General features: G+C 40.7%; 1 protein-coding gene across 3 annotated transcripts in view; it reads left to right on the plus strand.

The window, feature by feature from the left end:
- LOC148427855 (gamma-aminobutyric acid receptor subunit beta-3-like) overlaps window positions 1-25,782 on the plus strand; it is a 54,272-nt gene that overhangs the window by 21,150 nt on the left and 7,340 nt on the right. For 2 of the 3 annotated variants that reach the window (XM_088409172.1, XM_088409173.1), the window contains exons 2-8: window positions 245-295; window positions 1,415-1,506; window positions 1,648-1,715; window positions 13,203-13,423; window positions 16,222-16,304; window positions 16,796-16,933; window positions 21,170-21,322. In XM_088409172.1, the coding sequence (XP_088265298.1) occupies window positions 245-295; window positions 1,415-1,506; window positions 1,648-1,715; window positions 13,203-13,423; window positions 16,222-16,304; window positions 16,796-16,933; window positions 21,170-21,322 (806 nt within the window). Of the gene's footprint in view, window positions 1-244; window positions 296-562; window positions 1,322-1,414; window positions 1,507-1,647; window positions 1,716-13,202; window positions 13,424-16,221; window positions 16,305-16,795; window positions 16,934-21,169; window positions 21,323-25,782 lie in introns of those variants that run through there. The other variant, XM_088409174.1, reaches the window with a different exon arrangement.

Below are 25,782 nucleotides of genomic sequence, written 5' to 3' on the forward strand. Positions count from 1 at the left end.
AATTTTAATATTCAAGCTGCGTATTTGTTCCAGTGTCTTACACTTAATGTTGTCTATAAGAAAACTTGAACAAAACACGGATAGTCTATGTAGCGTCATTAGTTGAAGGTAAAAGGAGATATAGTATTATAAATGGTCTTGTGAGTAAAGTCCAATTCAGTGCTGTTTACTTGACCTTGACAGACAAAACATTGAACAGCTTCACTGGCATGTCCTTAATGAATGTGTTTGAACTGTTTTTCAGGAATGCAGTTGATGGAAATAAGAAGTTGTTCGCCATTTACGATACCAGCAGGTAAGCAGGTCCAAAATCACAAACCGCGCCCACTACCCTTCTCCCAAACCACCATGTCTGAGCAACGGAATTCCCCACTTCAAACGGTGAATAATTTATGGTAAAGACAGGTGTCCAAGGTAGTGAGCCGACCCTGGTAACAAACATTCCACAATCTATCACAAACATCGATCGGTTAGGTTGATAAATGCAGCCAAAATCCGGATTGCGCTCGAGTTCTACCCTAATGGGGGGAAGGGGGGGGGGGGGGGGGGTGCTGTGCTGCAGATGGTTTGGGAAATTCACTGTAAAAAGTGTCAAGAAAACCATTGTGATTCGGGGGAACTTGGGAGTTCGGTGAAAGACGTTCACAGGAAGCAGCGTTAAAATGAGTCTATGAAAATGTAATGATTCCTCACAGAAGAAAAAAACAGTCGAACATAGTCAAATAACATCGGGAATGCATAGTGTGCATTGTTTTTAACTTAGCTTGGACAGAATGTCTGGGAAGCGCAAGACAGTGAAAATCTTTATATTACGAAACAATTGACGTGGCCAACATGCTAAAGTGAAGGAACGCCCCTGTCGGTGCTACTGGTGGGCATTTCTTGCAGCGTGCAAGTGTCGGGCTCTGTCTCTCATTTGAACGAGACGAGTGTCTTCAACGCCGCCAGCATCATCATCAGCAGCAGCAGCGGCGGCAGCAGCTTTCTCGTCCACCCTCCTCATCAATGCTGCCGCAGCCGCACAATCAGACAGGAGAAGCAGTGTTGGACGGGGAAAGCGATGTCGGCCCATATTTCACATATGAGCTGTTGACTCCCAGGCGCGCGCCCCCTTTCTCCAAGCGGCTTTTCTCATGGATAATCAATGGATTTGACTGAGATTTGAAAGACTGTTGATAGAGGAGGCTCGTTCACTTCGCTACCGCTGCCGCCGTTGCTATTTATCGCATGCGCTTGTAAACATGTTGACTTTGCGCAAGGCTCGCCAATTGCGCGTCTTGTCCGCACTGGTGGTCGGCTCCATAGTGTGTTGCGCCAAAAGGTGAGCTCTCGCGCGGTACGCGTCGCCGAGTCAAGGTTACTGGCCAGGTTTGCGTGACGCACGAGTCACGGTCAACATATTCTGTCGTTTCAGTGTCAACGAGCCGGGCAACATGTCATTCGTGAAGGAGACGGTGGATAAACTCCTGAAAGGGTACGACATTCGACTGAGGCCAGACTTCGGAGGTATTCACCCATCCTCGAGCCATCCCAGTAGCTTAATGTTTTTTTTTTTTCTTTTCCCTTTTGGCGCCATTAAGTACGCTGCGGTCAGGTGTAGAGGCGTTGGCCTACATGCATAATAACGAGCTGTTTAACCTCTTCCAGGGGCCCCAGTAGCCGTCGGGATGAGCATAGATGTGGCCAGTATAGATATGGTGTCTGAAGTCAACATGGTGAGTGGATTTACATGATAAATGCTGCTGGCTTGTGTTGACATCAAACAATACTGCTCACATTGCTTGCTCTGAAGCACAAATGAATTGGCACTTGAACATGATTACAAATGTAGTCAGCAGTGGTGACGGGTGCCAGTGTAAATCAAGGTTTCTCTTTTAGCACATTATTTTGGATGACGTGAAATAGATTGGATGGTTTTCTTGGCTCGGATCATTTGAATGCACTCGCAGTACATCATTGTACTTACAGTCTGGGCCCTGAAACAAAAACTGAGTGATTGATTTATCGAACACACAAACAAAAGAATCATCAAAATAACCGAAGCCAAAAGAAATGATCAATACAAATTAATTAAGCACAATCATGCTGTATGTTCAAAGGAGTAGGAAGAAAGTCACATAGCAAGTAATATCCAGTCCTAAAAGAAAAAAAAATGTCATCCAATGAATTATACATATATTATATAGCCTAAAGAATATTTTGAACAATTTCCTCTCTGTCAATATATACAGTAATAGGTTACAAATTGAGCTTTGTGAGTCAAATACACGGATAATGCACTTGCCGGCGATAGAGATTTTTATCTCCTGTCAAGGACAGAGCTATGTGGTGGCCAGGGACAGGCAAAGCCACTCTTTATCACTGTCTAGCCACCTTTAAAGTACAGGAAATTTTTGAAACTTGTTTTTTGACATTTTCATACAGGTATAGAGTAATATTCTTTGATCCTTTGATGTTCACCGATTTATTTGTTGTATTAAACACATTTAAAAACAATAAATATAGCTCCAATTGACCTGAATGTAAACTCTAAAAGAATCCACCTTTAAGTAAAGAAGGCTGGATTCTTACAACATTCCAATCCAATCCACTATTTATAGAGCACGACTTTAATAAACGCAAGGTTTCCAAAGTGCTCTAGAGAAAATTAAAACACAATAAATAGATAACACAATGACACAGTAAAATCAAATAAAAATAAATAAAATAAGATCAAATAAAATCAAAGTCAACAATGTGCACGGCGTCGAAAGCCATTGAGAAAAGTTGGGTTTTAAGAAGTGTTTCAAAAACAGATAAAGTGAAGGCCTGTTTACATGCAGTGGCAGTGTATTCCACAGTTTTTGAGTTGCGATGGCGAATGATCGATCGCCTCTGAGCTTATGTCTCGTTTGAGGCAATCTCAGGAGCAGCCGGTCAGCTGACCTGAGAGAATGACTAGGGGAATACGGGTGCAGCAGCTCAGATAGATAAGGTGGGGCAAGGCCATTCATGGCTTTAAAAGTGAATAAAACAATCTAAAACTAAACTGGTAAAAGCTTGACTGCACAACAGCTTTCATTTGGCTGTCAAATTTAAGATCAGATTTAACCCCAGACTTTCGACGTTTGGGACATGAAACGGCACCAAAGGACCTAGGTCATGGGGGGTGGGGGGGGGGGGGGTGTCCCAGAAGCACCACCAAAGATCATGAACTAAGTCTTTTTCTCGTTAATATTTAAAAATTCTGTGCCATCCAAGATTTTAGGTTATGTAAACACTTAAGCTGCCCAAACTGAATCCTCTACTTTGTAATATATTCAGTACATTTTATCTCACTGTTTGCATTGTGGGAGGAAGCCAAAGTACCTGGAGACAACCCACACAAGCTCAAGGTGAAAATGCAAACTTCACATCCAAGGTGCAAGAGTTGAAGCTGTAAAGCCGTGCCTAATGTTGGAGGTGCATGTTCTCGTTCTTCGTTTCTCAATTGTATTTCTTACCTTACCAGTCAAAGGTTTAGACGCACTTTCAAATTCAAATGCTCTCCAAAACATTAAAAAGTCAAAATCTCAAGCTATTAACTTCGTGTTGAATTATGGTTTTTGGTCTTAATTAGATTTTACTCGTCATGTTTTCCTGTGTCCCTGATGTCAGTGTCTGTCTTATTAAGTTTATTGTGTCTATCTCTGCTTATCAACCCGGCACCTTGTGTTAAACAATCATATCCCGCCAACCATTTGTATCCTGTCCAGGTGTTGCTTGTTGTCTCGTTTTTTTTTCCTGTTGATGTTAGTCTTGTGTCACTCCAACTCTTGGTTCCCGTCCCCTCTCTACGTTGTTATTTTTGTGTTTCGCTGGTGAAGCCGATTTAATGGCTTAAATTGTACAAATGCAAATACAGGATAGTGATCATTTTGAAACCTTTTACGCAAGACAAGGCGCTGAGAGCTATGACAGGGAGCATGGCAATGTTACAATCATTATTTGTTTACCCTCTGATAAACCAATTAAACCAAAGCCAATTTCTAGGCCTTGAAGTTTTTGGGGGTGGATCAAAAGGAACCAGAGTTAAGAGCTTGCAATTCAAAGGGAAATATTGTAATAATTCATAGAACTGATCAAACTCCAGTGGGCCAACTTCGCATTATTTTGCCACTTAAGTAAAAAAAAAAAAAACATTAACATGTGTCCTGCTAGGCTCATCAGTAGTCTAGTTACTTATTTGGTGGACAAATTCTCATAAATCAGAAGTGATACTGGGTAATGTTGACTTTGGTCCATGGTGAGGTAAAGTGTGATATGGACCGAGTCTAACTCTTTCTTAAATCCCAGAAATATTATTTATCTGGTGAAATGAGTGGCACATCATTGTAATCTCATTGATGCTAGGGGAGTGAGTGGTTGAAATGTCCAAGCCAGCATTCACCTGGTGAAGTAATCATCGAGTCATTAGGATCGATCAACGGCCACCCACGCACACTTCCCTTTGCAGTCCAGCACATAATAAAGCTGCGCTGCTCTGATGTGTTCTAGTGACTACATCATTTTCGGAGCTCCTGGGGACAGGGGCCGAAGAAGCAGCCCCCATACTTCCAGCTACTGTACACACCCAATGGCACTTGTGTCAGCGCTGATGATGATTATAGCTTGTAATTTTCTGGGGCTGGACTTGAACCAAATGTGCTTGATTAAGTCTTTCAAGTTGCACAAGAACTCTGCAAACCTAGTAGATGGGGTGAGACGCTGCAATCACATTTCTGATGCAATTTAGGTCATTGACTGCAAATGTGTTTGGAGCAGCGTCGGATGTTAAAGAAGAAGAAAAGTACAATACCCGTTTCGGCACAGGCGAGCAGCCTCACCTCATTAGTGCAGCCAGTCGCAATTGTCTTATAGCCGTCAGCTGTGTAGGCCTCCTGGGAGGATGCTCGACCTACACTGTTAACTCTGGCTCAAGAGGGTAACAAGCTGCCCCACGTGTGAGCTGTAGGACTTTCCTGCAATGCTTTATAGGATTTAAATGTTCCATGTGGCACTGTTTTGCCATGGAAAAAAAGTTTGTCTTTCATGTAACTCAAGACTAATCACTGTAGGGACATAGAGTTGGAGTTCAAGTTGTTTGTACCTTGTCCAAGACAAATGTCAAAAAAGAGACTCACTATCTACTGCCATTTCTTTGTCTTTAATTAGCTTTTAATCACTATTTCATAGTCTAGTCCATCAATTGTCATTGATGGTCAACACCTTTTTACATACTGCATCAAAAAGGGCTTTCATTCAAATAATATTTACAAAGCAGAGACAGAAAAATCTCTTAGTTCTTCACAATTTTAAATGTCATATTACTCAGGCTTGTTCCTAGTTATATGTGTGTGTGTGTGTGCAAGATTGGTATATGTGCCTTTCGTTTCATGAAAGTCTGACTAAGGATGTTAAATTAAACTGAACTCTCAGCCATGTTTGCTTGCCATCCATGTCATCAATGTTATGTAATATCACTGCTATGCAGACAGACAAATATATGCCCCCTTCAAAAAGTCCAGTTTATGTACTATTATATTCTATATCTCAGCTGACTTTGGGCACAAAGCGGGGGACACCCTGAACCGGTCGCCAGCCAATTGCAGGGCACACAGAGATGAACAACCATTCACATATCCATTCACACCTAAGGAATACTATAATACACCTACCAATACACTTGCCATGCATGTTTTTGGAGTGTGGGAGGAAGCCGGAGTACCCAGAGAGAACCCACGCGGGCTTAGGGAGAACATGCTCATTCCACACAGGAAGGCCAGAGCCAGCTGGATTCGAAATCGGGTCCCTTAACCGTGCTAACCAATGCACCACCGACCCGCCTTGCACTAGTGTAAAACAGCTCAATTTTACCCTATTTTCTAATAGTTGTGTTACATGATTTTGATATGTAGCAAAGTAAAAATAAGAGCTGCAGTTCTCAGCATGAGGAGACTTTTGATACAGCTGTTTTGAATCTCATTGGACATATCTAATGAAGTGTGTGGCCAGTGAGTATATATCCTTGAGACAGTTTCCTTATTTGCAATTCTGTCCTATGTTGATTAACTGAACCGCAGATCGAAACAAGTCTGGCAGCAAATCAAGAGTGCAAGAAAAATGGGAGGAGAGAGGGGGGGATCGAGCTGTGAGATGTAAATATTTATTGAAACAGAAAACAGCACAGTGACAGCATCTGGCACAGCCGGTGTGCTGGTGTCGCTTTCCCACTGCTCCGTGTGCCTTTACAGGGGCACATGCTCCTCATCCAGCAGATGTGAAAAGGACCAAGATGAGGCACGCTAATTACCTCCAAAATTTGTTTGGGGTGCGCTGGGGGCAGGTGGGGACAAGATCAGAGCCGGGCAAAACAGATTAGGGAAACCTGCTGAGGCAGAGATTCCTGTAAACAAATGGAAATACTTCCTGAAAACCATCTGCCACTTTTTATATTACTTCTGTATATTTAAGAGTAGACGTATGTAGCAGGAATTAATAGACACCGCCTGTTCAGGTTAAAGTGCTCGGACTAATCATCTCACGAGACTGCGACCTTAGGGGAAGCTAGCTGGCCCCACCTAGAAATCGGCACGTACGTGTCCTGTGATTGGTTCAGATCCCCCGGGAGTCCGTACATATGTGTACATACTTTGCATATACATGAGGAGAGTGCAAGTTAACAGGGACTTCAAGTTGTGTCTGCAAATTCAGTAGTATTTTTGCTATATTTAGTGACTTATGTGACTCCTCTATCAACTACTACTTAAATACCAATTATTAATAAAATATGAATACAGTAATCATCTGGAGTTCTGCCAATGAACTGCTGAAATAATGTTCTCTCACCTTGGTTCACTGGTGAAAAAGATTATGTGAAACCCATTCCCGCTCACAGAATACCGTACATTTTACTGTACGTATATGGCATATATATCTGTTTACTCATCATCTAATATACACAGTGAAAGATTAAAAAACAAATATTAATTTTATCGTTCTTTCATCCTTGGTTAATCTAGTTACTGTACATACTCCAAACAAGTCTGGTTTTGCTGTTGAGAGCATAATCAAAGCCTCAGATCCCAGCACATGGATCTCCTGTTTTAGGGGAAATTAATTTACAAACCCTCACATGGGCAAATGGTCAGCACCGAGTTACACTAACAGGCTGAACAAGCGAGTCATCCCACGACTGCACGTGGGCGTAACAGAGAGCGATTCATTGTGGAGTGCTGAAAAGATCTCTCTTTCTCCAAATGCTGCAATTATGCCAGTTTTCTTTTCTTCGCTTTATGACTAGTTAGTTGTTTTTCTTGCACCCTGACTTTTTCTTTGGACTTCTTTTTGGCGACTCTGGCTTGTATGACATCAGCTTCACCTTCACTTGGTTCCAACAAATAGGCTCACATTATCAACATGGTAACTATGTTATGCCCACCAGTGTAGGCCCTTCTTGTGTCACCGTCATTATTCTACTATATATAGATCTCACAGATATTTTAGCTACAGTGTGGCTTCATATAAGGTATATGCACAGTTGTTTATCCACCATCCCACTTCATAATAGACAGAATGTAATTGCCCTCCAGGGGCCAAATGCTGTTTCATAAACTGATGGCTGCAAATTAAAAGAATAGATTAGAATTTAGCTATTCCCAATAGGAAATCCCGCAAGCCTCTGGCCCAAAGGTTTAAGATTCATTTTGCATTCAAATTTCCCGCTGTGTCTGTGGATGTGACGTCATGGCCCTGCTTGTGTTTGCTCATTGTCAAACACATTTGCAACCAGGGGCAAGTATTTTGCTGTAATGGGTTCTACATTTGCTCAGAAGAAATTGCCCTAGACACCCACAGTTATTCCACGGAAGCTAAAAACAAAGGAAAATGAGCCACAAAAACTTTGAAATATGGTAGTGACCAACGGTGGACAAGAAGTAGAATAACCATTGGTTACCTGTTTGAGCAGTGGAGAGAGATGAACTTGAAAAGTGGTGTTTGAATGGCTTTCTGTCTAATCCAAAATTCCAAAATGCTGATATTGGCATTTAGAAAAAAATGTGTTGTGCTGTTTTCAACTTTGCCACTTTTCGGTCACAACTGAAGCTGAAAGTGAAGTTGATGGCTACATTTTGTCGGCAAGGAAGGCCAAGGATGAATGAGATTGAAAAAGTAGATATTATATGTTATAAAAGTAAGACGTTCCATTCTGTTGTGTCCCATTCAGCCTCAAACGGAATCTCATTTTATTTGATAGCCTATTGTAGTAGCTCTATAGTATATAGTAGTTTATATATATATATATATATATATATATATATATATATATATATATATATATATATATTCATTCATGACACTACACCATTTTATTTTGTTTGTGAATGAAGATCTTTGGTCATGGACCTGCCGTGACATATGTACATGCCGTGACAGGTGACCTATGGCTGTCAACTGTAGAAGTGTGGACGAAATTAAAGTTATGTTCAAGGTGATACCCAACATTGTCATAGATCACTTCAAGCACCTCCATTTTTGAGTATGTTACATGTCTTGAGGAATTGTTACTCTAATAAATACGTTTACGATGAGCAGATTATTAATCTCTTACCATTCAATTAAAAGACAATTTTCTTGAAAAAAATTATGAACCCGCCCGATAATTTTTCAGCTAGTGGGGGGCACCCGTGCAAGCATCGCGGAAGTGTAGTTTTGTAAATGAAGGGTTACGGTAACCCATTGAATAAGTGGCAATTGATCCCTTAAAGAAGCTTCAAGCATGGGTCTCCTTTTTCTATGCCTCCTTTCCCTCTGGCCCTCTTAGCATGTTAAGCAACCATTACTGTCTAATGTTGCATGATTTATTGGTTATGGAGTAAGTAAAATTATTCCTTGAAAGGAGACTTTTATATAGCAGAAGACAAACGTGGTAGGAAACCGCTCAGGTTCCTCCGCACCTTGGTGATACACCGCCACAAGAACATCCCACGGGAATTTGCAGGAATTGCATTAAAGTGCCTCAAATTGCTTTAGTGGACAAGGGTTCAGATGGAGTACATATCGGTTACATACGGTATCATATCCGAACTTTTGTCTCCTCTGTCAAGTTAATTTTCAAATTTCAAATTTCTTCCCGCTGATAAACGTGGTTTCCTCTTCCTGGAATAATGTGACTTGGCACGTTGGAATTAAACTGCAAGCAATATGGTAAACATTGTTCACAGTGCCTCTCCTTGCGGATTGCGGTAGGTAACCAATTTGAAAATGTCTTTTGGTCAGAGTCTGATGTTCAGACCATAAACTTTGTTTTCAATACAAAGCATTTTGAGGGCTCGCACTCATTTGTTGAATCAGTTTCAAGCAGATGTTTTACAATCCACCTATCATTTTTTGCACTTTACCTGGGTTGCCACAGTTACCTTGAAAAAGTAATTCAGTTACTTTAGAGGGAGAACAGAAACTTTCAGACTCCTATATTTGAAGGAGTAATGTGATCATTTACGAGTTACTCAAAATGCAAAGTTGTTAAGATACCGAGACAAGTATTACTAGTATCACTGGCAACTTGGAGCAACATTTCACTTTTTGTTGACGGACAGTTCCTGTGTGAACTATATCAAGACAAACGAGTAAATGTGTTAGCAATGCAGAGGGAAAGATGAAATTAAATATGGGTCACTTCACAGCCAAAACTCTGCTTATCTGAATCCTCACAAATGAACGTGATTAATCAGGCGGCTTAATTGAATAATTGAGGCTGATCATCTGCACTGGTTGCTGTTATTATCTGTATAGAATGATTGCCATAAAATGAGAGTTCCCCTACAAGGCAGGTGGTGGAGCGCTAGGCTACTCCTCATCACAAATTCATTTTGATTGTAGCATGCAAGATTGATGATGTCCATGTGTTTGTACATGGTGCATGTTTGATTTCAATTATTTATGTCTAGGCATGATTGTGCTTGCTGGACTGCCCACCTGTTTTTACTCTAGGGAGAGTTGGTAATGTTAAACCAGTGTGTGATCCTTCTCATGGGAATCGAGGAATGGGCGGTGTTAGAAACATATAGTTATGATTGTAATGCAGGAGGCATGAAAGGAAAGTGAAGAGCATAAATAAATGATGGAATAAGTCTTAATGTCCAGGTGCCACTTCGGAAGGTCCTGGCAGATTTTTTACATTTAAAATTGTTGTTGCCCCATTTTCAGTAATTCCCAATCAGTGTCTCGAGACACATTGGTGTTCAGTGACACATTAGTGTGCCGTGACATATCATCAGATGTACCTCGGGAAATTAAAAAAAAAAAAAAAAAGTAACTATTTTTGTTTTAAAAATGTTTCATTTCTTGATCTGTTGTTTCAAAAAAGTGTTACCCTGACTTTACCCTGACTTTACCCTGACTTTAAAACACAACATGCTTGACAGGTGTATAGTAATTTTAATTTTGTGATATCACCAAGTCAAAGAATGGCCCCCTTTTTCATGTCTATTGCAGGGGTCACCAACGTGGGCACCAGGTAGCCCCCAAAGATCACATGAGTTGCCTGTTCTGCGAATAGCTTACAAAAGATAGAACATTGGGGATTTTCTATGAATTTTACAAACAATTACCCATTTGTATTACTAATTACACTTGATTTACATATTTACTATAGCTGTTCCATAATTATTGTGAAAAATCATGAACATAATCGGTGTCTTCTCGTAAATTGGTAGCAATTTGTATTACTCAGTACCAAAGAAGTAGCTCTTAGTTTCAAAAAGGTTGGTGAACCCTGGTCTGCTGCCTCGGCCTGACATCAATGAATAGAAGCAAACAAAGGAAATATTCACTTTTGCCATAACTGACCTGGAGTAGTAACACACTCTTTTTGATGAGTTACAGTATGTCTCTTCATTTCTTTTTCTATGACAAAGAAAATGAAATGACACATAATAGATTATCTATCAAGTTAATGAAAGGCTTAGCTTCTACGTATTTTTCATATGCATTGTTTCTTACAAACTAGCATCCTGGAAGAAACAGACCTTTAAGTTGGCGTATGCATTATCGCTTGGAACGAGCATTTTATCCCTTGGCATGACGCACCATATGGCACATACGCAACAGAGATGGCAGCGCGAGTGAGTCGCACTCACTCACTTTGTGACACTTCCATTGCACAGCATTTCTGTTGTTTTGGGATACCAATAACACTCCAGCAAAACTCTCTTGCTGCGCGAGGTGATTATTCTTATAGTTATCACTTTCTCACTGTCTTGTGGCATGGTTCCAGCAAACTATACTTCGCAAGCACTGTGTGCAATCTGTGTAGCATGTGCTGACTAAAAACGTCCCTGTTTATTTTGCACATGAACCATGTGATGAACTCTCGTCACTTTGCTAGCTCTTTCCATAGAATCCTCAGAACAGTCTAGAATCAAATACGGATGCATATGTCATCAGCTTGGATGATTTGTTTGGGCTTGGTGCAAATCGTGTGTTTTATTTTTTGGGCTTGTGTTTTGTAAGTATGTGGGTCTTGCACACCAGGGATGCACAAAAGACAGATACAGTACCTGCGCTTACGTAATGAGTGTAGTGAGATGTGCTTTGTAGTTATGTGTCAACCTGAGTGCTCCGGCACCAGCAGGTGCAAGCGCCTTGCCAGCGCCAGGTTGGTGCAGTCTGGTTTCATTTCAGAGCCACAGCGGGCAGACGGGAAAAGATGGCGTTGGCTCAAGAGGGAGGGAAGGCAAGTACAGAAGGGAATGGGGATGCAGAGAAGCAGAAAGAGAATGGGGGTTGTGGCTCATGTGGTTTGTTAGCTGGAAAAGAGGTTATGTATTCTCCTGTTTACTTAACGTAACCCACCTGTTATCTGTGGGGTGGATTTGTCCTCAATCAATGTTTATTGTCTTTAAGCACATAATGGGCATAAGTATTTGTGCTATCTTTCATGAAATGTCATAATTAAATGTGGCTGATATGTTTTAAATGTTTTAAATATGCTTTAAAACACACTGTGTGTGTTTTGCACAACCGTGTTTTTGAAGTAAATTTGACCCCAGGCTCTTTCAGCTGCATACAATTTAACAGAAATATTACCATTTCACCCTTTTGTTTTAGATGTTGTAATCATTGAGGTCACTTCAACACAATGTTATAATCATCAAAAAGCTTTGTGGCTCTAGACTAACATGACCTTGACTTTGGCAGTGGATATATATATATATATATATATATATATATATATATATATATATATATATATATATATATATATATATATATATATATATATATATATATATATATATATATATATAATGTACTCAGTTTTGTTGCGACGCAGGAACATAGGAAGCCACAGAACTTGTGAATGATAAACAAGGGCTGCGACTGTATCGCCGATGAGTCATTAGCATGAATATAAACAACATTCCATATTGCAATGCATTACAAATTTTGTTCAATTATAGGTTACTTTAAATCCATTTAAAATGTTGTATTATTTTGATGAGGTAAATACCAAAAATCGAGAAAATGTTTAATTACTTACTGGTGTATTGTGATATACTCTTGAGCCATATTGGCTCGCCCTATTTCACATGTTGGAATGTCATTTTCACTCACTGTAAATTAACCTTTGTGAATCACCATACTCAACAAAATGATCGTTTTTACATTATTTACAAATCCCCCCCTAAAACTTGGGCTTTATGAGTCAGCTCACCTTCACATTGTTGTATTTTAGCATAGAAGACAATACACCTCTAGAAGAGACCATGTCAAAGCACATACCAATCATTGACGTCACCATTGACAATAGTTCACAGCCGTCAAGTTTGTAGTTCTACTGAGTATTCAATTTGATGGGAATGATAATGGGCTAGCGGGTGACAGTGCTTAGATGGCCTTTGTTTTCCGGAACGAATGAAAGAGTGCGAATGTAAAGTCCTAAGCTGTGAGAAACAACCTCCATGGAATGCAGAAAAAAAAACAGGCAGAATTTACAAAATACTTGAGATTGTTACAAACACTTGTGGGTTGCAATGCAGAGGTGCCAGCAATTGTAGGGAAGATTTGTAATTAGGTACTCTGAGAAGAATTTGCCAATGGTTAAGTTACCTTGAAAATGCAATCAAATCCACTTTTGCTCGCAACAATACTTTAGAACCCTCTACGAACTAACACTATGCTGCTGTTGTGTTCCTTCGCAGGACTACACATTGACCATGTATTTCCAACAGTACTGGAGAGACAAACGTCTTGCCTATGTTGGAATACCTCTTAACCTGACCTTGGATAATAGAGTAGCAGACCAGCTCTGGGTGCCAGACACTTATTTCCTCAATGACAAGAAGTCATTTGTTCACGGTGTCACTGTCAAAAACCGCATGATCCGTCTTCATCCAGATGGAACCGTTCTTTATGGCCTCAGGTAAGGTACTTGCACCACAATGACACGTTTTAATATTTCATTTGGAATCTCTGTCCTTGGTTGCTTGGATGGTACCAGGCCTTTTGAATCAAACTGTCATGCCATATACTGGCATATATATATATATATATATGTATATATATATATATATATATATATATATATATATATATATATATATATATATATATATATATATATATATATATATATATAGATTTTCTATTGATCTTTACAACATGCAAAAGAGATGGAGCGTTGCATGTTTAAGAATACATTCTTAGAATGAATAGAATGTAAAACTGACAGAAGACTATGTCAAAGAATTGACATTTTTTAGAAAAAAAACCCTTTTAATATCATAGTCACGTTGCTTAATTAGTGAACAGTGTAAACAGTGTCTCCAATATTGCAAGCACCATATTCATTGTCAAAATGAGGGTTATTTCATTATGTACTAGAATGTGTAAACATAGTCCAATATATTTATAAATAACAGAATATGATGAATAATTTGTGAACCTGGTTTTTTTTTTTGGAATAATAGCTGTGTAGTGTTGTCACTTAAATGGTTTGAAAGCTTCATGAGAGTCTTAGCTGAATAAAGACAAGCAGTGGCATGCTGCCAAGCTTCCGGCTTTGTGTCGGGGTAGAGTTGGCCTCAAAATCATTGTGGATTTGCATTTTAGTTTGCTGTGGTGTCGTGTGGTGTGGAGTGTTACTTTGCATGTGACAATAAAACTCTTGAATCAACTGCCCAATTGTGCAATTTAAATGGCAGGCCAGCTCCAGGGTAAGAGTAAGACTCTGTTGAGTTTGTCCTCATGGTGCAGATGTTCTTCAATTTATGGCTTTATGGATGAAATATGCAGCTGTTCCCATTGGGATCTTTAAGGGTTCATCCATCTATCCATTAGCTACCACTTTGTCCCGGGTCAGGTCACAGGGGCAGCAGCTTCTCTCTGGCCAGCTCCTTCGGGAAGATCCCTAGGCGTTCCCAGGCCAGCTGAGAGACTCTCCAGCATGTCCTGGGTTGTCTCCGGTGCCTCCTGCCGGTGAGACATGCTCAGAACACTTCACCAGGTAGGTGCCCGGGAGGCATCTTAACCAGATGCCTGAACCACCTCGACTGTCCAGTCCTCCTGTCCCCCTTCTTAAAGACGGGAACCGCCACTCCGCTCTGCCACTCCAGGGGCACTGTCCCAGATTTCTGCGCGATGTTGTAGAGGCGTGTCAAACAGGACAGCCCTACAGAGCCTTTTGGAACTCCGGGCTGATCTCATCCACCCCTGCGGCCTTGTCACCAAGGAGTTTTTTTACCACCTCTGTGACTTCAGCCCCGGAGATAGAAGAGTCCACCTCAGAGTTTACAGACTCTGCTTAGTGAAGGGAAGAATTGTCGGTGGAATTGAGTAAGTCTTCAAAGTATTCTGCCCACCGGCTCACGGCGTACTAAGTTGAGGTCAGCAGCACTCCATCTCCACTGTACACAATGTTGCTGGTGCACTGCTTCCCCCTTCTCAGCCGTTGGATGATGGAACAGAGTTTCCTCAAAGCTTTCCAGAAGTTGTTTTCTATGGCATCACCGAACTCCTCCCACACCCAAGTTTTTGCAACCGCCAAAGCTGCACCCCACTTGGCCAGCCGGTACCTGTGACCTGCTTCCGGAGTTCTAAAGCACGCCTTCAGCTTGACAGCAGCCCTCACCGCTAGTGTAACCCAGCGGGTTTGGGGACGGCCGCCACGACACGCACTGGCCACCTTACGGCCACAACTCCGATCAACCGCCTCGATAATGGAGTCATGGCACATGGTCTACTCTGACTCACTGTCCCCCTCCTTGCCCGGGACGTGGGAGAAATTCTGCCGGTGGGAGTTGCAACTCCTTCTGACAGGGGGCTCTGTCAGATGTTCCCAGCTGACCCTCACAATATGTTTGGGTCTACCAGGTCTGACTGGCATCCTCACCCACCATCGGAGCCAACACAGCAGTGATCAGTTGACAGCTCTGTCCTCTCTTCACCTAAGTGTCACACATGCGGCTGCAAATCTGATGTCACGAACACAAAGTCCATGATCAAACTGCAGCCTGCAAGGGTACAGAAATGTATTTATAGCCTTTACCAGCTCATTGCCTTTGGACAATCCACCCTTAGCCATCCAAAGATGCTTGGTCTGTGCTCTGACATGTATACTCTAAAAACATCAGGGACAAAAAAATATTCTAGTTTAGTGTCAAAAAAGGACTAACCCAATATTTGGATCAGTTTGACCGCATCCAATGTATTGAATTTACCACAGGTGAGCTCCAAATAAGATGTACACACAATCTCAAAGATCATCAGTAAAAACAGGAAGCACCTGAGTTGAAACCTGAGTTGAATGGCAACAGCAAGGTTTTTATTTAATTTTCTAAAATCCCCCCCAAAATCTAGACAACATTTGTATTGTCATTACAGGGTATTATGCGTACAATTTTGAAAATGAAGATGTTTTCCTTCTGTAGAAAAAGTGAAGAATGAATACTTTCCAGTTGCACCATAATGTATATGCACCAGAGTTGTGTCCTATTTTTTTTTAATATACAGTAATTACCAGGTAACAGGTTTACCTCAGATGTGTTTTTTGAGCATTACCCTAAATTGGTAATACTAAATACAAACTTTCTGCATGAAAAGTGTTGTGTGGCTTTTTAATCACCCTTTTTACAGTATAGAACCGTATTCCCTTCCATAGATGCCATTCCATACCACACTGAATGGTATCTAAAATACTTTCCTGTGTCCTTCCCCTGGCAGGATAACTACGACCGCAGCATGCATGATGGATCTCAGGAGGTATCCCCTGGATGAGCAGAACTGCACTCTGGAGATAGAGAGCTGTGAGTCAAGAGACCTCATGTTGCCCGAGCTGTCATTTTGCTGCACAAAGTGAATACATCAATGCATGTGAAGTACTGCACTTTTAACAGGGACACAAAAAGCTTAAGGTTCAGGAAGAGCGAAAGTGCAATTGGGTTACCCAAGCTAAAATTAAATACAAATGATTCTATGACTGTATTGAGTACACTTCCAAGAAACACTACTTTCATTATATTATATGTTTTTATTATATGTTATTATTATATGTTTTATATGTATATATATATATATATATATATATATATATATATATATATATATATATATATATATATATATATATATATATATATATATATATATCTGGTTCTTAGAGTCAACTTCAAATGTGTTTTTGTTTTCTCCAAGTGACAAACAGGTTTGACAATTAGCAAGGCTGCTTGGTGCTCTCTGGTGATCCTTAGGCAGATGGTTACACCTTGGTATTGTTTGTGGATCTCCTTTTGTGCAGATGGCTACACCACAGATGACATTGAGTTCTACTGGAAAGGGGGCGAGTCAGCCGTCACAGGGGTGACACGCATTGAGCTGCCACAGTTTTCCATTGTTGATTACAAGTTGGTTTCCAGAAATGTCGTGTTTTCCACAGGTGAATGTACACACACACACACACACACACCCACGCATACACACACACACACACACAGTAGAGAAATCTCAGTCTATTTTCACTGTAAATGTCTGAAGATGATTGTGTACCATAAATAAGTGGAATAAATGTATAAAGGCATCGTATAGTAATGCCTGCATTACCGTAGCCCAACCAACACCAGTAAAACTACGGGCACTATCTGTCTGTTTATAACTTTTTATTAGCTTAAATAAACATGGATGTTAACGGTTTAAATTCAAGCTCTTGCAGACACAATCCAGTTATTATGGATGTTTAATCTACTTCCATTGTTGCATGAAAAGGACATGATAGGTCAAGGAAAAAAAGTGGGTTTTTTTTTGTTTGTTTGGTTTTTTTTTTTTTGCAAGAAATCTTGCATTGAAACTGTTGGAACGTCTGGTGAATATTTGCAACTTTGAACGAAACCTGACAAGAAATCAATATTCTTACCTTTGTAAACACTCACCCCTCAGTTGCACCGTAAGAACTATGTTAAAATTAACCCAATTACAGGTCTGACCCAATACATTATTAGGGTCAATTTGACCAAACATCCTGGTTTGTTTTCAACAAATTGTTGAAAAATTGTTGTTTGAATATATTGAGGATGGATCGAATTACACTAAATCAACCTTGTAGTCATGCATTAGTTTTAATATCACGAGGGAGAGCAGTACTCTATAAAACCACATGCATACACACACAACTTGACCAATAGAATTTTATTGGTTGGTCATGTAATCATGACCCAGTTGGAGCCTCTGGGAGCAACCATTCCTCCCAAACTGCAAAACTGGCCAGCTTGCCACACTTGATTGGATTTAGTCCTTCAGTTCGTGTTTCTCTTGACACGGTATTCATTTTTTGCAGATCAAAATGTCCAAATACATGTTGAATCTCTTTAAAAAAAAAACAACAACAAAAATCACACACCTTAATATGGTACTGGCTGTCAAAAAATCTCTGCCTGTGAAAAGACATGGACTTTGAGCTTTAGCTCATCCTAACCTTGCATGATTTGTGCTTGGAAATGGTAAATAACGAGTTATCAATGAGGTGCAAATTAACTAAATCCCTCCACTTTTGGTGCTCTTCTTAAAGTTTTCATCTTAACTTTTCACTACTTTGTGTGCATGCACAGATGCTAATACCTCCCACTCACAGATACTGTTAGGTGTAGCAGTTACAGCCAGTGCAGCTCAACGCCCACACTCACCCACGCACACTACTCACACACACGCACATCATCTATCTGCCTCATGAGGAGGTGCACGGCTTATTTGTCGGGAGAGGCTGCCATCAAAAGTGCACTAGCAGGAGTCAATGAGATATTTTTAGGTCTGCAACAGTCTTTGTATGTGCCAGTGACTATTAATTTTTAGCTTTCTTCCACCAATATTACCAACCATACAAAAGGTAAAAACTGGATACATTTTGAATTTAGCCTTCCTCTGTATTACCTGTAGTACATGAATGGTTAATGTATTAGTCAAAACGAAATGTTGTATGAGGTATACAACTTGAAAAGAAGACCTCACCCCCACTTTAACTTACAATTCATTCATGACATAATAGAAATGCAGGCAATCAACATGGCCTGTGAGGGGACTGGCTTGCAAACTCAGCAACCTGTACTAGAGTCCACCTAATATCAAAGAATAAGCAAAACGCAAAACCCAATCGTGGCATAAGAAGTTAGTAAAACTTTTGGATGGCAGATTTTGAAATCACAACCTAGAATTATTTTGTGACACTGAGATGATGTGTGTCCATCATGAGATGCAGTTTCTATCGTCATATATCCGTCCCATTTTTTCATTTTTATGTATTTATCATCTTTGCCAGGGAGCTGGGGTTTCCAACCTTTTTATTGCAACGGACCATTTTCATCATATGCGTGCTTATCTGGTTTGGTAACAAAAAACAAAGCAAAAATAGTTTTACTTTGTGGGTTCTTTTTGGCTATGAATTAGCACTGGACGTACTTACCATGAATAAGTCATTTTTTACGAATTGGACTCCCAGTATTGCATGTTAAAAGTTTTCTTTTTTTCAAATATGTAGGCTCGTCACCTGTCTCTTGACTCATTTAACTTTTTTTTGAGTGAAATTTTGGCTCTCAATTAACCGAAACGAATCCAAGAGAATCCAGCCAGGTTTCAAAATAAAAGCTTTGTTGACATAAAATAGCTTTCAGATTTGGATAATACATAAAATCCATGTATTTATTAGTTCATTTGTTCCGTTCTTTTGAGATTTATGAATGGCTTTTATCCGGATAGACAGACAGTGAACAGAAATTAAGTGTAACTCTTCTTTATTGCTGTTGAGTCAGTGGTACATCTCTCACTCACACTTTAGCCAATATTTTACAATACAATACTTTATATTGTAAAACTGCAAAGAAAAGAAAATACACCGAACAAAGGCTGCCAGTGTCTCTGTTTAAGATCAAACATAGCTATAACTCAGTTACTCAGGTAAGTTCCATAAGCAAGAAATATATATCTTACATAAATGTACACGAATACATTAATTGAATCAAACCTATAACTGAATTACATATGATATTCATTTCAATACCAAACGTTAATTAGATGCAAATGAGTATTGATGCAAAACCTTTGCATATGCCAGTCCTTTTCAAATAGAGGAGTGGGCTCTCCTGGAGGGGCATGAGGAGATGTTGGATGATGCAGATGACCCCATGGAAAATGATTTGTTTTTCCAAAAGAAGTGTAATTGTGATAAAATAAGAATTGGCTTTTTTTTTCGGGCACTTGGGTTTTTTTCTGCAGAGACAAACCTTTTAGCTGTATAAATGCTGCAACAAAAATAGGTAACAGTTGTTGAAAGTTGGTTGATACTGCTTTTTCTTTTTGTCAATGCTAAAAAGGATACAGTTTTAGGTATACAGTTCTCATACAATTTTAATAGATAATAATCTTATTTATGGTCAGCGTGGCAAGTGCAGGGGCCGCAAAATAATTTCTCTTTCCTAGGGGGGGTCTTATCAAAATACGATTGAGAATCACTGGCATATGCTAACATATACCAAAGGAAAATACTTGGCACAAACGAGAATGTTAACGAGCGAAACGTATACAAGGTAGCACTATATAACATGAAGATAACTGAAGAACTAACATTAGCTAGCATTTCATCCACAGTCACAAGTTGTTGAATCAACAAACAAACTGATTTTTGGCATATTTTCATTCATGCCAACATCCTTATGAAAAAAGTACCACCTACAGACACTCGTAGGCCAGATTTCACGGAAAAATATGTGTGTCACCGACAGTGACTGCTCTCAAAGCCACTCTGTCCTTCCTCAATACAAAATGTAACATCAATAGTGGCTAGAGGTGGCACCAAAAAACAAAGATCAAATCAAACGAACCACAGATCTCTAACTGTTAAACAATAAATGAAATCAGTTCCAAAACACCCTTGTGTTGGTGTGGCCACTGCCAGCTGGTACCAATTGATCCATGGACCAGTACCAGACCGTAGATTGGCGGTTGAAGACCTCCGCCATAGAGGAATTCTTTTAGAATCTAGTTTCAGTATCTACTTTCGGAATCAAGTTTTCTGAGTCTGGTTTCGGAGTCTTTCCACTTTTCCACTCACGTGTCCTGTCTGCTTGTGGGTCCTAACTCTGCTCACCACAACATAACAGTTAGTTGCTTAACAAGTGAGCAATTGATCAGACCAGATAGTTTTGGCCTCAGTCACATTAAAAATTGTTGTGTAAATGTCCACGTTTGTAGAACATTAAAGGCAAATAAAGAAAAGCGATAACTGCCATAACAAGCCATTGAATACACTGAAAAGAAGGGTACTGAGTTTAATGTATTCACATATCTTGTTTGAACTCTTAATTAATGACGCCAACCCCAGTCATACATATTTAGTTGAAGTATAATATGTATGACATTTTTATAAATTATGCAGATGATATTCATGTTGAAAATAATGTGTGCACGTTTTTTAGCACGTTACTTCAAATTATTATAGGGGTGTGTGTGTGCGTGTGCGTGCATGTGTATGTGTGTAGACTTGTGAATTGTGTGTTGTTGCCATGGTAATGCATTCAACCTTTGCAATGGAAATATGGAAGTACAATTTGTCTCTGCTTACTCATTGAGCGTAAAAATGTTTTCTAGTTATTATTTATGGAAGCGTATTTTCTCTTTCCATTCTTCACAGGTGCCTACCCTCGGCTGTCTTTGAGCTTTAAACTTAAGAGAAACATCGGCTATTTCATTCTGCAGACGTACATGCCATCCATCCTGATTACCATCCTCTCCTGGGTATCCTTCTGGATAAACTACGACGCCTCAGCTGCCAGGGTGGCTCTAGGTGAGAAGCGCTAGCGGCTATGTTGTTGTGCGGCCATTTGGCTCATTCAACTAAGGTTAGGAGCCATTTAGAGCGACAAAGCACGTTGCCACGGGCCTTAATCTGTTACAAGAAACTTGAGGGTTCTCCAGCTGTCATTAGCCCCTTTCACACCTCAGGAACTCTTCCGCTGCACCCTGGCAGCTTGAGTTCCCCTTTCCGTTCACACACACACACACACAAAAAACGTTTTGGGTCTGGAGGTTTCCCCTAAGCGTCCACCAGGAACCCTCTAAGCGCCTAGTTGCGACTAGGGTATTTGGGTACGTATCTGGGTAGCTCGAGGGGGGTGTGTTGCACTTACTAACGCTGACTGATTGAACTTGGGGGTGTGTGGTTTAGGTATCAGCAGCCACCATTATGCTTCATTTTTATTGTGGCCAGTTTAATATTTTGAAATAATGGAAGTAGAGAAAATTGATAGGTGAATGGGTGCTCTAGAACATACTCCACTGGGCATTTACGAGGAAGAGAACATCCAACGTGAATTTGCTTCAAGTACGCAAAAAGGTGAGTCGCTGACAGTACACCCACCAAGAGCGTGTGCATTTGTGACACGGAGCTTTAAAAAAATATTGTAAAAATACACGAACAGAGAAACGACCGGATTTACGTCCCAGTGATCTGGATCAGAAGCCCGCTACTGTTGATGCTCAGTCCGTGTATTCTTATTCTTATTCTTAGCTTTTGTCGTAAACAACATGCCAGGAGAGGCGGAAGCGCCAGCCGAGGGCTTTGCCCCCTTTCTAACGGTTGTTGAAGCAAACTGGCGTTGGATGTCCTAGTCCCCCCCAGATGGAAGAGCTCATCAGCCCCTGCCTTTACCGAGTGCTTCGGTGCATCCCGACATGCCCTCTACCAAGCAAACTCCCCCCTAAAAAAACACATAGAGCAAGTGCGGTGGGGCCACGTTTAACTGAAGCAGACTTATGGTGCCTAGTCCGTGGCGTGCACTTCCCTAAAAGCTCCATACCTCAAAGCACACGCATGGGGACATGGAAGCGTTCAACAGCGCCAGCTTTAAATAACGTATATAAATGTATTAGTATTAAGCTGCAACAGAGCTGCATATAAATATAGTAAGAGCTCCATTCTCATGCAGTGTACGGCAGCTTCTTCGATTTATCATGCTGCTTGTCTTTCAACTTTTTAGTTAGCGTTTATTGTTAAACAGGAGGTGATGTTCAAATGCTCCCCCCTGCCTCTTGTCATTAGTCCAATTTGAATAAGTTACCCCATGCGCGGTCCCTCGGTATGAACGCAAACTCGTGTGCCGCAGGCAAGGAACTTTGGACTCTGAGCCCTCGCGACTAGGAACTCAGAGTTACTGGACTGTTTGGTGTGAAAGGGGCTATTGTGGGGTAGGCTTCTCTGAGCAAGTTCAACTGCGAAATACGAAACATAAACAAAATGGTTTGAGTCGGTTAACTGTAAATTATGTAAATTTGGCTGGATCTGTTGCTGCATCTGTCATAGCAGTCTGCATGACGTTTTGTTTTTAAGGCCTTTCCATGCTGTTTGCTTGCAATTTATGACATACAGAATAGGCAGAGGGAAAAACAGTACAGTATACTTTAGGGCTGTCAGATTATTATTAGAATTTGAAAAATATAAATGTTACATCTATTGATCTTCCACATAATCTTTGCACATCCTTCAAAAGCCTATCAGAACAGAGTCATAGGTTGACAAGGCTGAATTACCAAAACCCCACCGCCACAAATCACAGCACCCCCCCAGACACACACACGAGGGTGAGATTCACAGTATGTCAGACGGTTTTTGATTGGTTCGTTGTTATGGTTTTTGCCACGCACACAACAACAGTATTCATCCAACCTGCTTGCGTGGATTATTTATCAGGCCAGTATTATACTAGGAATCATGCTTTCCTCTTTGACAAAAAAATGAATACTTCCCAAATAATGAAATGAAGGAGAGTGATTCACAGTTTTTTTTTAAGAAGGAAAAAGTAGGGTTTCAATCAATGGTTAGGGTTTTTTGTAAGGTTTCTAAATCTTGATTTGGGTATTCAAGGAGAGTTAGGCTTCAGTGTGACAATGCACTCACCTACCTGTAAGACAAGAGTAATGATTGGGTCTGCTGATGCAACTGGAAGAAAAACAAAATAGTGGATTATTTTGAAGAAAGATTCGGACTGTTCGATGAGCTCTCAGGCTTTGCAAAGCTACAATAGACCAACCTGGTGCAGCAATAATTTTAAATTCATTTCAAGCAGTCAAGTCCTCCTTCCATAATCATGTTTGGCCATTACCTACAGATGTTAACTGCACTGCTTTTAGTGTAATATTAGACACACAGCTTCAACACATTGTCCCTTGTGTACAATTGATCATCCTCTTTGAAAGACGCCTGCAAGGCTGCCTGTACATCACAATTAACAATGCAACTTGACACATTTGATTGCATGCTTCATCGGATCCTTTGTGTTTTTGATCAGGTTAACCTGGGCTGCTAATGGCACTCAGCTGCCCCTGATTAAAGGAGATTTGATTGCTGTGTACTTGTGTTTTCAGCTTTTAAGGCTGAAGAAAGACTCAAGGACGTATACTGTAACATAAAAACAGAGCACTGGGGGAGGGGTACACTGTGAGCCACCATTAAATGAAGGCAAGATGTGGGGTGGAAAGAGATAAAGATAAATGAAGAGGGAAGGGGGAAGGAAGGTGGTGACATAAGAGATGAGTGGAATGAGAGCAAGAATTGGATGGTGACACAATGGGAGTTAACAGACAAAGGCAGATGCAAGGGAACACTTATAAAACTCGATTTCTCCCAAGAGATTTGAATGACGTGATGAAAGAGGAAGAAGAACTATGGGCTTGTGCATGGACTCTTGATTAGATTTTCCAAACTCGGAGCAAAGGAGAAAAAGAGAGAGGTGGAGGAATGATAGCAGGATGGTGGGGGGTGGGGGGGGGGGGGCATAATGGCAAAGCTAGGAAAACCTAGAAAAGCTATAAAATAGAAAAATGAGAAAACATAACAGGCGGCTCCGTGGAAGAGTAGTTAGCTCGCGGCCTCGCAGTTCAGAGTCCCGATCTCAATTCCAGCACATTCCAGCTTGTTCCAGTCTTCCTGTGTGGAGTTTGCATGTTCTCCCAGAGCCCACATGGATTCTCTTCGGCACTCCGGCTTGCTCCCACACTCCAAAAACATGCATGGCAGATATATTGGACACTCTAAATTGTTCCTAGGTTTGATTTGGTGCGTTAATGGTTGTTTGTCCCTAAGTGCCCTGCAATTGGCTGGTAACCAGTTCAGGGTGCCTTACTGCCTGTAGACACCTGGGATAGGCACCAGCAATCCAGCGAACCTCAGTTCACAGTTATTGAAAGTGGATAGATGGATGGATGGATGGATGGATGGATGGATGGATGGATGGATGGATGGATAGATGGATGGATGGATGGATGGATGGATGGATGGATGGAAAAAGCGTAACAAAAGCAGTCACGAAGCTGAGCTGCAGTGGTGCAGGGGATTTGCAGGCAAGCTTCTCACAAAGCCTAAGTACTGTACATGCGCTCCTTGCTGGCCTACAGAATGTAACAATAAAACAACTGTAGGGCAAGACTGACCTTAGTTGTCCCTTACTGACTGTTCCCTGTCTCATCATAGTATTTTATGACACCCTCCCCAAGCATCGCTGCCTGATTGCCCATCGGCTTCAGTTGTCCAGTATAAGTGCTACAGATGCATTGACCGTGTTTACCTGTAATGCAAAGAGGTCAATGTTTAATTGCATGCCTTTATGAATCACTAAACACACGGCCGCCAATTCAGTTCAAGTTTGAATAGGTGAGATGCCATGTTGAGCATTCATGTGTATTAGTGGTTTTGGAGTAATCTGTCATTTGGTAACCTTTGTGGTTGAGGTTACCCGGCTCCTACAGCATGAGATTATTCTAATGAGTTATTTTCTATGTGATGACCAAAGAGTAGTGGTATGTTTTAAAGGCGAACCTTTGAATTTCAATGAAGCTTAGAGCACTCACATACCACCTGGTACACGCGCTTTCTTGCCTGTAAAATCGTCTAACCAATGAAAAAGCCCTCAGGAAAGGAGCTACAACTAAAGTAGCTGGAATAACAGCCCCAGAATAAACATGTTTTCCATGAAACCGTTCTTGTTTCTATAGCAACGCCTAAGATATCTTTAAGGGATACAGAAAGCGGAATGTCCTATCCAGGTAAGTCGTGAGGTAGCAGAATATTGCATGAGGAAGCTTCTTGTGCAGACACTCGAAATTGGGACCAAGTGATGTGAATTCTGAGAAGTATTCACTTGAATGTACTTCTGAATTTTCTGCCTGACACTAACTCATTCTCTCCCAGCCATTTTAAAGAATTATGACATTTTCAATGCCTGCGTGATATTATGTTCAATGATTATATAT

This window comes from Hippichthys cyanospilos, chromosome 2 (assembly GCF_059441005.1).
Source record: "Hippichthys cyanospilos isolate Australia breed blue-spotted pipefish chromosome 2, RoL_Hcya_1.0, whole genome shotgun sequence".
NCBI lineage: Eukaryota > Metazoa > Chordata > Actinopteri > Syngnathiformes > Syngnathidae > Hippichthys > Hippichthys cyanospilos.